The 13,418-nt window shown below is 41.0% G+C and overlaps 1 protein-coding gene across 1 annotated transcript in view; it reads left to right on the forward strand.

The window, feature by feature from the left end:
- The window catches only part of brwd1 (bromodomain and WD repeat domain containing 1), a 49,833-nt gene that overhangs the window by 21,014 nt on the left and 15,401 nt on the right, over positions 1–13,418 (forward strand). The window contains exons 20-31 of the mRNA XM_079824153.1: positions 1,544–1,634; positions 1,724–1,864; positions 1,952–2,025; positions 2,733–2,955; positions 7,708–7,824; positions 7,915–8,022; positions 8,803–8,927; positions 11,164–11,246; positions 11,339–11,450; positions 11,523–11,584; positions 11,760–11,915; positions 13,146–13,266. Coding sequence (XP_079680279.1) covers positions 1,544–1,634; positions 1,724–1,864; positions 1,952–2,025; positions 2,733–2,955; positions 7,708–7,824; positions 7,915–8,022; positions 8,803–8,927; positions 11,164–11,246; positions 11,339–11,450; positions 11,523–11,584; positions 11,760–11,915; positions 13,146–13,266 — 1,413 coding nt within the window. The remainder of the gene's footprint in view (positions 1–1,543; positions 1,635–1,723; positions 1,865–1,951; positions 2,026–2,732; positions 2,956–7,707; positions 7,825–7,914; positions 8,023–8,802; positions 8,928–11,163; positions 11,247–11,338; positions 11,451–11,522; positions 11,585–11,759; positions 11,916–13,145; positions 13,267–13,418) is intronic.

A 13,418-nucleotide genomic window follows, 5' to 3' on the forward strand; every position in this document is an offset into this window, starting at 1 on the left:
TGTTTTACATGATTCTTTTGTAGTGTGGTTTTCGGTGAAGTGTACTAAAATAAATATTGTCACCTGTGTACATTAGCCCACTTCTTCTCGACGCTTTTTCCTGATTTATTGAACAATTACTCCGAGTCGCCCTCTGTCGTTTCAAAGAAAAGCACAACGGCGAGCGCGTCAAGTATAAACGCTTCGTCCGTTTAGGGAGGAGCGCGCACAGTCAGCGGAGGCTCGCGCTGCGGAGACAGGCCAAAGTACACAAGCAAAGCAGACAGCCATGCCTCTACTACCGCGGGCGTTTTTTCCCCCACATTTTTTTATTTATTCGAATATTAATTGTCACCTTCGAAATTCGTTTTTTAAAAACTATTCCAATATATTTTCGAATTTAGAATATTCGTTGACAGCCCTATTGAGGAGTGATGCGGAAAACAAAATTATCCCGCGAGTAAAGTAAAACGAGTAACGCGATGCGAGTATTCGCTTCGAGTCTTGAAATGAATTTCAACTGTGTACCTTCATTTTTTGACTGCCCCTTAAATGTCACATTAGGGTGATTTAAAAACCTCTCCGGTTACGAATGTTTCATTCCCTCAGGAAACCGAGTTACATTCGGAACCTGGGACATTCCCTTTGAAGGGGAGCCTCAACATTGTGTCTTGTTGTTGACACTATGGGAACATTAATACCCACGGTGCCATACTGACCAAATGCCTGCCCAGCCAAGCTGTGAATTAAGGCAAGCACAAACTTCGTGAGCAAACCATTAAGCCAAAGAAACCTGAGCCTAGTGTTTAAAACAATGCCCATACCATGGGTTTAAAAGTGTGCAGAAGCCCATCACAGCACTGGAGCCACTCGTATAGAAAAAGCACTGGCAGTATACTGATAGAGAGAGAGAGAGCTCTAGCAGTCTGAGTGGTCGAATGACCTTAATCAAAAGACCAGACCCTATAAGATCGTCCCCTTTCGAGGCAGAAACCAATCACATCCTTGGCCGGGGGGCAGAACCAAGCCCTGGACTTCGAATAAACTCTTCCCAGAATGAGAGAGAGGTTGTAAACCACCGTGGTTCTCAAAGAAAGTGGCCTTACCAAGCTGTGAAATGCAATCACAGACTTGGTAAGCAAAAGTTATTAACCCAGAAGGCCTTGCCTAACCATGCCTAATAGTAGTTTGTGGAAAGGCCTAGCCCACCACAGTATTGAATTTACTCATCAAGAGTGCTCAAGCTGGTCTATGGACCTCAATCAAAAGACCTGACCCCATTAGTAGTCCTCCCTCAGGGGCAGAACCAAGCCCCACACTACAAAGATCTTTTCAGTGAAATATATGTAGGTTGCAAACCTTCATGAGCATTAAAAAGTGGAGCTCGTAGTTCCCTCAAAAGTGAGTCAACTATTCATGTCGATTATCAGACAATAAAACTTACTGGTAGCATTGTAAAAAAAACTAAAGAAAAAGGTAAATTTGCTGGCAGTGGTGAAGTTAAGCTTGGTCATTAAAGCATTCAGACAGTCTGTTTAACAACGCAAATGGCTTCTTCATTTAGGGCACAGGAGTCGTTCAGAGCAGCCAAGGGCGATGAGGAGGTCAGCCTTTACAACATCAAGAAAAGAAGAGTGATCCACGCCAGCTTCAGGGTAAGGCTCTTCCTCCTTATAAACCGCAATATGGTTACTGATGTCAACACTGAGTGAACGTCATTAAGGTGAGATGGATTTACCCGTAGGATGATTCTGAAGACGAAGGGCCGTGCCTCAAACGTGCGCAGTCACGCAAACGGCAGAAAAACCAGCAACGTAAAGAGGGTCTGGCAGAAGAGTACATCGAGTTCTCATGTGAGGAAGGGGAGGAGACCGCGCCTTCAGAGGTTGAGCGTTTGTTAATTTACTTTTTAAAGCGCTGCCATATCAGACATGTCAGTAACGATGTGTGTGTACATGTGTTGTTGGTGCAGGACAGTGAAATGGAGGGCAGTGATGTTGATTTGTCCATTGAGGATGAAGAGGAATGGAGGAGTGATAGCTCAAGGTAAAGGAAGTGTGTATTATCTGCAAGTGGCACCAAGCGGAATTGCAATAACATTGGCTTCCAATAATACCTCAGAGTAAATCAAATTAAAATTAAATTGAAAATGTTCAATTAAAGATTGAATGCCTTTCACAACCATTTTACTCTGCCTCAATGTTTGCAATGGTTTTTGAGAACGTGACATCTAATTTATATATTTATGTCCTGTTGATTAATTGATCACTTTTAATATTCTGATATCTCTGCTCGAATGTGCTATAATGAAAGGGCTTTATGTGAAGCACATTAGGTTCACTTTTTAATATTCACATGATTATAAGCATTTTGGCTGCCTTGCCATGCCTCATGAATGTTGAGAAATGAAATAGTTCTAGGATTATTGCATAATAAAATTACAATACCTATTTGGAATGTATTATTTGTATTAATCATAATGTTTAACAATATATATTTAGATGTACTTTTTCAAAAAGTAATTGAAAGTGGACTCAGATGAATTTATAATCAAAGCAACAATGTGAATGCAAAATCAGGTCAGATGGTTGACGTGGCAATGCTCATTTTTGGAATTCTGTTTGGTCCTGCTGGTGATTTTATAAGCTACACCCTTAAACGAAGTCTTCCATATACTAATTTAATTTCATGTTGTTATCGCTAACATGTCCATGAAGGAAAGATTCACATTGTCTCTTTGTTCATGACTGAAGCCACTCCTCCAGTGATTATTCCGACTGGATGGCAGATGCAGGAATAAGTTTGCGACCGCCCGCGTCTCCGTCATCCCGACGTCGTAATTGCCGCAGGATCAGCAGCTCTGAGGAAGAGGATGAGGAGGACGACGAGGCAGCGGATGAGGAGCCAACTCTAGATGAAGAGGAGCAGATGTCTTCACCCCGAAAGCACAAGAAGGCCAAAAGCAAAATGCCAAAGGTATCTATTGGGCCATACAGCAAATCCATTACTGTAAGCCCCCAATATACTCACGGCGAGGTCATGGGGGTAAAAAGCTGGAAATGCATGACCAGCAGTATATTGTTAGTGAACATCCTGTCGCCCACGCTACAGAGAGCGGTGTATTGATGAATATGTAATTGTGTGCTGCGCACTTTTCCTCTCAATAATGAAATAAACAACAAAAAATAACGGTGAGAAAACGGCAGTTAAGAAAGCATCTGATCATAGCGATGTGGATATGTTTACACAACTGGAGAGAATTGCAGAGTTGAAGTCATGTCACATTTATTTATATACTACAATACAATAACTGCAATAGATATCTTTAAATCAAGCAGATTTACAGTATTAAACATGAAATAAAACTGAAATAAAGAATGAAATAAAGCCCCAGAGCCACATACCTATTATGATGATTAGACCAATGATTAGATTAGATTAGATTCAACTTTATTGTCATTACACAAGTACAAGGCAACGAAATGCAGTTTAGGTCTAACCAGAAGTGCAATAGCAGCAAGTGCAGGATATTCAACGTTTGCATAAGTGCAGGACATGGATATGTACTGAGTATATATAAATATATCTATAAATAGAAAGATGATTATTGCTATAAACAGAATTTACAGGTGGATATGTACTATGAATATAATATAATATACAGATGGCTATTACTATAAACAGAATTTTACAGATAGAGGTATACAATGATATGTTAGGCTAAAATGAGGAATATGGCAGTGGATTAAAGTAGTGCAATAAATTATGGACAGAAGCTATCCGAAAAAAAGTGTAAAAGTGCAGTGGAAGTGATTGCATATTACAGTTAGAAGTACAGTGCAAAATACAAATGTAAACAGTTGGTACTGTAAAAACAGTCGGCAGTGCAAATGAGCATAATCCAGTTTAAGGTATGGTAGTGCAAAATGAATAAGTAAACAGTTGTTACTGTAATAAAGAGTCGGTAGTGCAAATAACAAAGTGAAGGCGGATGTGAGGTAGGAGAGTTATCATTATATGAGGGGAGTGGATCAGCGGGGGTTTGAGTTCAGTAAGGAGACAGCTCTGGGGAAAAAACTGTTCTTTAGTCTGCTGGTCCTGGTCCGGTGGATCCTGAAACGCCTGCCGGAGGGCAGGAGAGAAAACAGTCTGTGGGCTGGGTGAGAGGAGTCCTTGAGGATGCTGCGAGCTCGATGCAGGCAACGTTTCCTCTGGATGTGCTCGATGGCAGGTAGTGGAGTCCCTGTGATGCGCTGGGCAGTTTTCACCACCCGCTGCAGTGCCTTGCGCTCCGCAACAGAGCAGCTCCCATACCACACTGCCACACAGTTGGTCAGGATGCTTTCTATTGCGCAGCGATAGAAGTTCACCAGGATAGCCGAGGAGAGCTGATTCTTCCTCAGTGTCCTCAGGAAGAAGAGGCGCTGGTGAGCCTTCTTGACCAGGCTGGAGGTGTTGGTCGTCCACGACATGTCCGCCGAGATGTGGATCCCCAGGAACTTGAAACTGGAGACGCGTTCAACAGCCATTCCATTGATGTGGATGGTGTCGTGTGTGCCTCTTGACTCCTTCCTGAAGTCCACGATGAGCTCCTTCGTTTTGGTGGTGTTGAGGAGCAGGTTATTTTCAGTGCACCATGTGGCCAGGTGCTGGATCTCCTCCCTATAGGCAGTCTCATCGTTGTTGCTGATGAGTTCAATCACCGTTGTGTCGTCCGCAAACTTGACGATGGAATTAGATCCATACACAGGCTTGCAGTCGGCGGTGAAGAGGGAGTAGAGAAACGGGCTTAGCACACAGCCCTGTGGTACACCAGTGTTAAGAGTGATGGATGTGGAGCAGGTGAATCCTGAACGAACATTCTGGGGTCTGTCAGTTAGGAAGTCCAAAGTCCAGTTGCACATTGAGGTATTGATGCCCAGGTCTCCAAGTTTGGCTATTAACTTGGTTGGGATGACAGTGTTGAATGCTGAGCTGAAGTCAACAAACAGCATGCGTGCATACGTGTTCTTATGGTCCAGATGGGTGAGCAGAGAGTGCAGTGCCATGGAAACGGCATCCTCTGTGCTCCTATTGCTGCGGTAGGCAAACTGGTGTGAGTCCAATGTGGATGGTAGAGAGTCTTTTAAGTGTTCCAGGACCAGCCACTCAAAGCACTTCATGACGATGGGTGTGAGTGCTACAGGGCGGTAGTCATTAGGGCACCTCGGGTTAGAGTGTTTTGGCACTGGCACAATGGAAGTGCGTTTAAAGCATGAAGGTACAGCTGCTTGGGCAAGAGACAGGTTGAAAATGTCTGTAAAAACCCCAGCGAGCTGCTCCGCACATGCCCTGAGAACACGACCAGGGATGTTGTCTGGTCCAGCAGCCTTGTGCGCGCTGATCCGGCTCAGTGACTTGCAGACATCTGTGGTGGAGAGTGTGATTGGTGGGTGGTCAGCTGAGGGTTTGAGCTTGGTGGCAGTTTCTCTGTTGTCTCTTTCAAAGCGAGCATAAAAGTGATTTAGCTCGTTCAGGAAGTTGACATCAGTGGCTGCGGGGGTGGAGTGGGGGGGTTTGTAGTCACTGATGGCCTGGATGCCCTGCCACATGCGTCGAGGGTCAGAGTTGGAAAAGTGACCCTCTATCTTTAGCTTGTAGCAGTGCTTGGCCTTTTTGATGCCCCTCTTCAGGTTTGCTCTGGACGTACTGTAGGCTTGTGCATCTCCTGATCTGAAAGCAGTATTGCGTGACTTCAGCAGGAGTCGCACTTCCCTGTTCATCCATGGCTTCTGATTTGGGTATGTGGTGATCTGTTTCTGTCAATGGTGTTATCGCACAATGTTATCGCACAATGGTAGTGCGAAGGTGTTTACCAGCCAGAGCAAACTTTTCCATAAAGTTTGCTTTGGCAAGCCGTTTCGAACTCCAAATGAACTTCGCTTTGGCCTGATTTTATTCAAAATGGCGTCATAGTTCGTTATTTGATTTAAGGCCCTTTCACACCGGACACGTAATGAAAAAGCGAAGTGGAAAAACGAATATTTCATGTGCAAATAGTTCACGTCAAAACCATTCACATCAGCCGCGACGCGAGTTTGCGACGTGTGTGACGTTTCAGAGCTTCAACATTCCAAAACATTTGCGGCGACAGCTGAGAAAACACGGACACTTCCTCATCCAGTGAAGATGAGCTTTTCATTTTATTTAAAGGGATCCCATGGTGTTAAGAATTGTATGGCTTAATATAACATACATGTTGTCTCTTACTGAAATATGTTGTAGAAAACCCATGAAAGATCTGCGTTATTTAAAAAATCCATTATATATTTGGACAATGGGCGGCGCCATTTTGTTTGCTTTCTAGGTTGATGACGTAGAATGGTTGCACTCGGCAATCCACTGGCGCTACCCGCAGCTATTTTTACCACAACACAACTCGAAAAATGTTTCAGAGTTAAATAAAACGTATTAATTGCTTTGTACAATTTGGCACCGCATCTGACGAGAGAGACACACTTCAGGAACCAGTCGATCCGGAGCGGCTCTGCTTCCAGTTGAGTCACAATGTAAACATTTTGTGCCACAGTCGTACTTGATGGAAACGCATTCACTTTCCATAGTCGCGGACACAATTAGGTTAGAAAAAACTTAAAGGGTTAGTTCACCCAAAAATGAAAATTCTGTCATTAATTACTTACCCTCATGTCGTTCGACACCCGTCAGACCTCCGTTCATCTTCAGAACACAAATGAAGATATTTTAGTTGAAATCTGATGGCTCTGAAAGGCCTCCATTGGCACAATGGCACGGTTCACTCTCAAGACCCTTAAAAGGTACTAAAGACGTCGTTACAAAGTCCATCTCACTACAGTGGTTCTACAATAACTTTATAAAGCGACGAGAATAGTTTTTGTGCGCAAAAATCAGCGAGTCGAATCATGATTCGGATCGTGTGTCAAACCTTGTACCTTTTAAGGGTCTTGAGAGTGTAAAGTGCATTGTGCCAATGGAGGCCTTTCAGAGCCATCAGATTTCAACTAAAATATCTTAATTTCTGTTCCGAAGATGAACGGAGGTCTGACGGGTGAAGAACGACATGAGGGTGAGTAATTAATGACAGAATTTTCATTTTTGGGTGAACTAACCCTTTAACTCGAGTTGAGTTTTAACTCAAAAGGTGATGTTATCGTTGTCTGTGGCCTACAGTGGGCAAACACATCTGCATCTTTACACACGTACAGCTGTAATCTCGTGAGAAATGCGATACCTGGCAAAGGTTAATGTTGATTGAATGGCTAATGACATCAACTGGACATTTCGTGACCTTTGTTTCCTTGTATGTGATTGGTTTAAGCCTTTTCTGTCGCTGCAAGTGTTAAAAAAATCGACATCGAAACGGAAAAAAATAAACATCGTTTTTTCGCCGCAGCACATTCACGTTCGGTGTGGAAGCACTCGTTACACAAACTGCTGATCAAAAAATTAAATCATTGCGCGTCAAAATCGCGTCCAGTGTGAAAGGACCTTAAGCTTGTAGTATATCGAGGCCTTTACAGTCACTTACAAATTCTTATATTATCCTTTTAAATGTAAGTATCTTCTTTTGAAATCCCTTGTTGTAATTCTGGAGGGGGATTTTTACTATTGGCTAGCATTTAATTTGTGTCTGTATTCATGAAAGAATGGTTTGAAGAACTTCCTAAATATGGAAGTTTTAAATTCAATGCAATGTTTTCTTCTCCTTAGCCACCAAAACCGAGGCCGCCCATTAACAGAGAGATCTCGAATGAGTTCCGTCCCCCAGCTTGGATTACTGACGTCATTCCCCGAAAGTCCCCCTTCGTCCCTCAAATGGGAGACGAGGTACAGAATAAGTTTCTCTCGTATCATCTCATCGGCATTAACGTTTAACTGAGCCATGTCTAAATCCACTGTCCCCTTTTCTGTACACAGGTCATCTATTTCCGTCAGGGTCACGAGGCGTATGTGGAGGCAGTCTGTAGGACAAACCTGTACCCCATAAACCTAGACAGACAGCCATGGAAGAAGATGGAGTTAAGAGTATGATCAAAACAATCCTGGGATTTTGCTGACACTTTTACAATTATACATCTGTTCTTATTAGGTGCATTAGTGGTTTGTAAAACTGCGCTAATCTGATTTTAACAGCATACATTAATACATGCATACATCACTTGTCACTAGCTAAGTTTCCATCCACATATTTTTATGCAAATTTTGGGATGTCGCATAAAAATATACTGGATGGAAATGCCAACATGCTCTTAAAAATGCACTCAATTAGCACTTTTATTAATTCGGTAAGAACTTGCCCATAAACTGCAATGGAAACGCATTTAGAATGATTTGGTGTAATGACCTCCCAGAGGCGTCCCACACGATTGCGTTTCGAGGCATCCAAACACAAGAATACTTGCGTTTATAATTGCGTTTCATCTGCCGCTTTGAGGTGCAAGTAATTTATTATATAGGAAAAAGTCTAACTGACTTAACCAACAAATACTTTGTGCCAGTTTCCCAGGAAGATTTTGTTCCCTTGAGCACATGGGATGGAAGAGATGCTTTATCCGCCAAATGCAAATGCAAAGTTAAATTCGCAATTAAATGGATGGAAACATAGCTAGTGCAGCAAGGCTATTTTTATTTGTCTGCATTTATTTGTTGTAGTGACCGACAACAGGCCACAGATGCTGTCCTAAGGTTCTATTTCCTTGTATTTAACAATGAACATTGCTTTTTAAAAAATGCATGCAACTCAACTAACCTTTTAATGTTTTCAGCAAGTTTGGCTTTGAAAAATATAAATCATGTTTTTACCAGGACCTAGAGTTTGTCAAAATAACGGGGATCAAGTATGAAGTCTGCCCTCCAACCCTGTGTTGTCTGAAACTGACCCAGATTGACCCTGGAACAGGCAAAATAACAGACCGATCCTTTTCAATAAAGTAAGTTGGCAAGCAGATTACATACACATTTTAGTCCATTTACTGAATAAAAATTACCAGATGAAAATGGTAGTTAACGTAATCTTTACATTACACATTTTATTACTATTTTGATTATAAAAATAGATGTTTATCAACAAGTGCAGGGTTTTGATGAAGGAAGTTGATTTAAAAGGTAATTATTAATAAATGAAAATAATTAAACCAATGTAAAGTAAAAAAAAAAAGTTTCGTATTTATTAAAAAAATATATTTTAACAAAGCAAAAAATATATAATTTTATTTATGCTGTGCCCTCAATTTTTCCTTGTAATTATATCCTTTACGAACCTAAATTAAAGCATTAGGCTGTTTTAGAAAGAATGATGGAAAATGTAAAAGATAAAAAAAGAATTGGGGACAATCAGTGAATTAACAACAATTTACTGCCATTTTTGGAATATTAAGTAAACATGTAATTGTGATGGAAAAATGTAATCATAAAATGTAATCTTAGAATAAATGTGCATTAAAAGTGAGGGTTTTTCTGACCCCTATGATCACATGCTAGTCACTGGGTCTGCTTGAGTTAAGGAAAGTGTCTTTGTGGCAGAATATTAACTCATAACGTACTATAAATTAATTTATATTCATACAACAAAGAATCATTATGTATGTGTTTATTAGAGATGCTCCGATCAGCATTTTTGGGGCCGATTACCGATCACCAAGATCATGATCTGCCGATTGCCGATCACTGCCGATCACAGAATGGCAGGGGAATGGCAATCTTGTATCTATAATCTTGCAGAGTTTGCACCATTTGTAGAAATGAAACTAACTCTAAATTAACTGAGTCAAGATCTTGAAGAACCACCAAGTGTTTATTTTAGAAAATGAGATAACTTAAGGCTACTGTAGGCCATCTTTCCCAAATAAATGTATGTAATAAATGTATAATTATCTCACCTAAATATTTGATCATGCAGTGCATTTTTGTTTTTAAAAACAATTTTTCAGGTATATCTAACATTAGTATTGAGGTAAGAAATACTAAAGACATTTAATAAGAAATCAAATGTAAATTAATATTGGACTTCCCTGAATACATTAAAATAGATTAATCCTTACACTTAAGGTTGCAAAAGTTAGTCATGTAAGAGCAGTGAGTGTCATAAAGGTTCATCAAACAACACAAGACAAAGAGAAACTCAGAGACAGCAGCAGTTTATTCGACAGCTGTCACTTTAAGAGCGAACACGGATACGGTTACATGCAGTTGCACAAACGTTCACTCGCGAGTCACGACGGGGTTTACGTGCATCCTCATCAAGATTGTAATTTAGTAAATACATTTGTGTGTATCTGACCATTTCAGAGCAATTCGTACTCGCAAGCTTTTTGTGAGATGGCCTGTGTGTGTGTGTCTCTCCAGACTCTGCGCGCGTGTGCTGAGCGGTTTGAACACTGGCAAGACTTAAAAATAAATGCATATGACAAACTTTAGTGACGATGCGACACTGCCTCGATTGTGCAAAGTGGCAAATCCTGTGTCAACTGTGCAGCTCGATTTTAGTGCACATGCGATGCGCTGATGTGAAGCCATTTGAGCATTTTGAAAGGGAGAGAGAGAGCGCGGGCACGCGGTGATTCACGCGCGCTGTTTGTGAACTTACGTCCCACAGAACGTTTTCAAATGACTGCGTAAGTTATTTAAAATAGAAATATGAATTGTACCTCACCTTCAGCATTATAATTATTTTACCCGCGCTGGAAAGAGAATGAGACGGTGTCGCTGCATATCATGCCCTAGCTCTCACGGCAGGCGCGGGTTTATGTGTCGTCAGCTGCGATCGGTTCATGAGATCGGCCTTTTTGGAGACCGCCGATCAATCATCCCAAAGCGATTATCGACCGATCGAGATCGGTTGCCGATCGATCGGAGCACCCCTAGTGTTTATATAAATCAATAAATTGAAATGCATAATTATTCATCTCCTTCTATGATAACATTTTTCCATCACATAATCAATCAAAATATGACTAGCTGATTATGTATTTATATTAAATGTAATATAATCTATTTATAAGCATTTAATTTTTATAATCTGATTCTGTAATCCAGATTACATTTAAATCATTTTCTACCCAGCACTGTTGCAAGATATGATTTAAAATTAAAAATGAATACAAAAATATCTACAAGTTTTTCTCTAAAATGAAGCAGTATTAATTGTTTTGTTGCTGTTTTCCTTAGATATCATGATATGCCGGATGTAATTGATTTTCTGGTGCTGCGTCAAAGCTACGACGAGGCGCGGAACAGAATATGGAGATCAAGTAAGTTGAAGGCATGACCTGAGAAGAGACTCTGCATCAATTCAGTCATTGTGTTCCACAGAAATAAAACATTCTGGCTTTGGGTTCTGTAGATGACCGGTTTCGCTCTGTGATCGACGACGCCTGGTGGTTTGGCACCATAGTCTGTCAGGAACCATATCAGTCTGAGTATCCTGACAGCCATTTTCAGAGCTTCAAAGTCAAGTAAGCATTTATTGGGAGCTGTGGCATAGATCTTAGGCATTGGCTGTGATTTTTAACTTTCTGATTTTGCAGATGGGACAATGGCGAGACGGAAAAGCTGAGTCCATGGGATGTGGAAGCTATTCCGGAAAACGGTACTTCTGACCCCTTGAGCTTTAACCAGATGCACTGTGTACTTATTTAGCAAATCAGCCGTCTTTGCACCAAATTCGGGGTGTTTGGCTGGTTTGTTTACTCCTGCATTTCTAACAGAAAGGTTATTTGTTACTGGGTTTTAATAACGCAAATGGTCTGTTTATTGGATTATAGCTGAGCAGCCGGAGTCGGAGAGTGCTGGAGTGCCAGTGACGGATGAGGAGATGATCGACATCCTGTATAAACCCCAGGAGGGTGAATGGGGGGACAGGGGTCGAGACCAAGAGAGCGCACGCATCATTGCAGGCATAGAACAGCTTGTGACTGTGGGTGCGTTTGATTTCGCTGTCATCCTGTTCTGAGTTTTTACACTAGCTTTATCAATTTTTGGCCATTTCTTTAAAGGTACACTGTAACTTTTAGCCCTCAAGTGGTTAAAAAAAACAAAACTGCATGTATTTTCCGGAAAACCATTGTTTTGGTTGTGCTTCGGCTCTGTGACGGCGGATGAATATGACCCTTCACAATAGATAATGCTTTACGATGAACTCTGTTAGAGATTTATCTGTTCAATAAATGATCTTACTCACCTGTTGAGTAATAAAAACACAATCTCCATGTCGCTTTTACAACATTTCAGATCTCTCCATCTCTGGAAAGCCAAGCCGATGTTGATTCTTGTTTTATTACGGGCTCGGTCTCGTTCTCTTTTTGCAGGCTCTCCTCTGTTCAGCGTTTGTTTAAAACGGGGGATTCCCGGCGATTTAGCTGCTCCATGTCAACCTTCCTCGCTAGTTGTGACGACTAACCTCTGCCACTCCCACACCACAACTTTTCTCTTTGCGTATATGACGAGACTCGCTCGGGCGAGGGGCGCATGTTCACAATTTCCCGCGAAAACCATCCCATCAGACAAAAACACATTTTGGAAGGAATTTTTTTTTTTTACCCAAAAAAATGACATGGTGTACCATTTAAGCAAATCAGATTTTGATGGTCTTCTACTGCTAGGACTTAAGGGGTTGTCATCTGTTACCTCGCCCTCATTTCGTATCAAACCCATAAGACTTTTATTGACTTTTTTTTTTTTTTCATAATTTTTCTTCATCCATTGACAGTGTATGTAGTTAACATTTTCAAGCTGCAAAAAGTTCATAAAGACATCATAAAAGTAATCCAAATTAATTGAGTGGTATAATCGAAGTCTGAAGAGACCTCCTTGGTTCTCTTCTTGTTACCATATTTGATGTGCATTGATCAACGTTTATATGTGAATAAAAGCCTAAATAAATCTGTTTGTCATATAAAGCAAGCGTGTCTCTTCTGAACACTTGGATTATACCGCTTAATAAATTTGGATTCTTTTTTTTAATGTACATTTTAGCTTGAAAATGTTGATGGAAATATCTCAATTTGTTTTCCGAAGATGAACGAAAGTCTTATAGGTTTGGAACGAGATGAGGGTGAGTAAATGATGACAGAGTTTACTTGTTGCGTGACCTAACCCTTTAAATGTGACCCTCTGGCTTATCAAATGTCAATTTCTGTCCTATTCAACAGATATCACGGCTCCTTTCTCTGGTCCGGTCGACCTTGCTCAGTATCCTACATATTGTGCTGTCATTGCATATCCCACTGACCTGAACACCATCAAACTGCGACTCAAGCACAAGTTCTACAGGTTTGTGGCTTAATAGGTATAGTCCACCTAAAAATAAGATTGTCATCATTCGCTCCTCCCTATGACCTTTTTAAACCTGGATGACATTAGTTTTTAATGGTGCACAAAAGTAGAAATTTGAATCAATGTTTTCCTATGCAAAAAATACTCTG

Source organism: Gobio gobio (genome assembly GCF_949357685.1).
Source record: "Gobio gobio genome assembly, chromosome: 8".
In the NCBI taxonomy this organism is placed as follows: Eukaryota; Metazoa; Chordata; class Actinopteri; order Cypriniformes; family Gobionidae; genus Gobio; species Gobio gobio.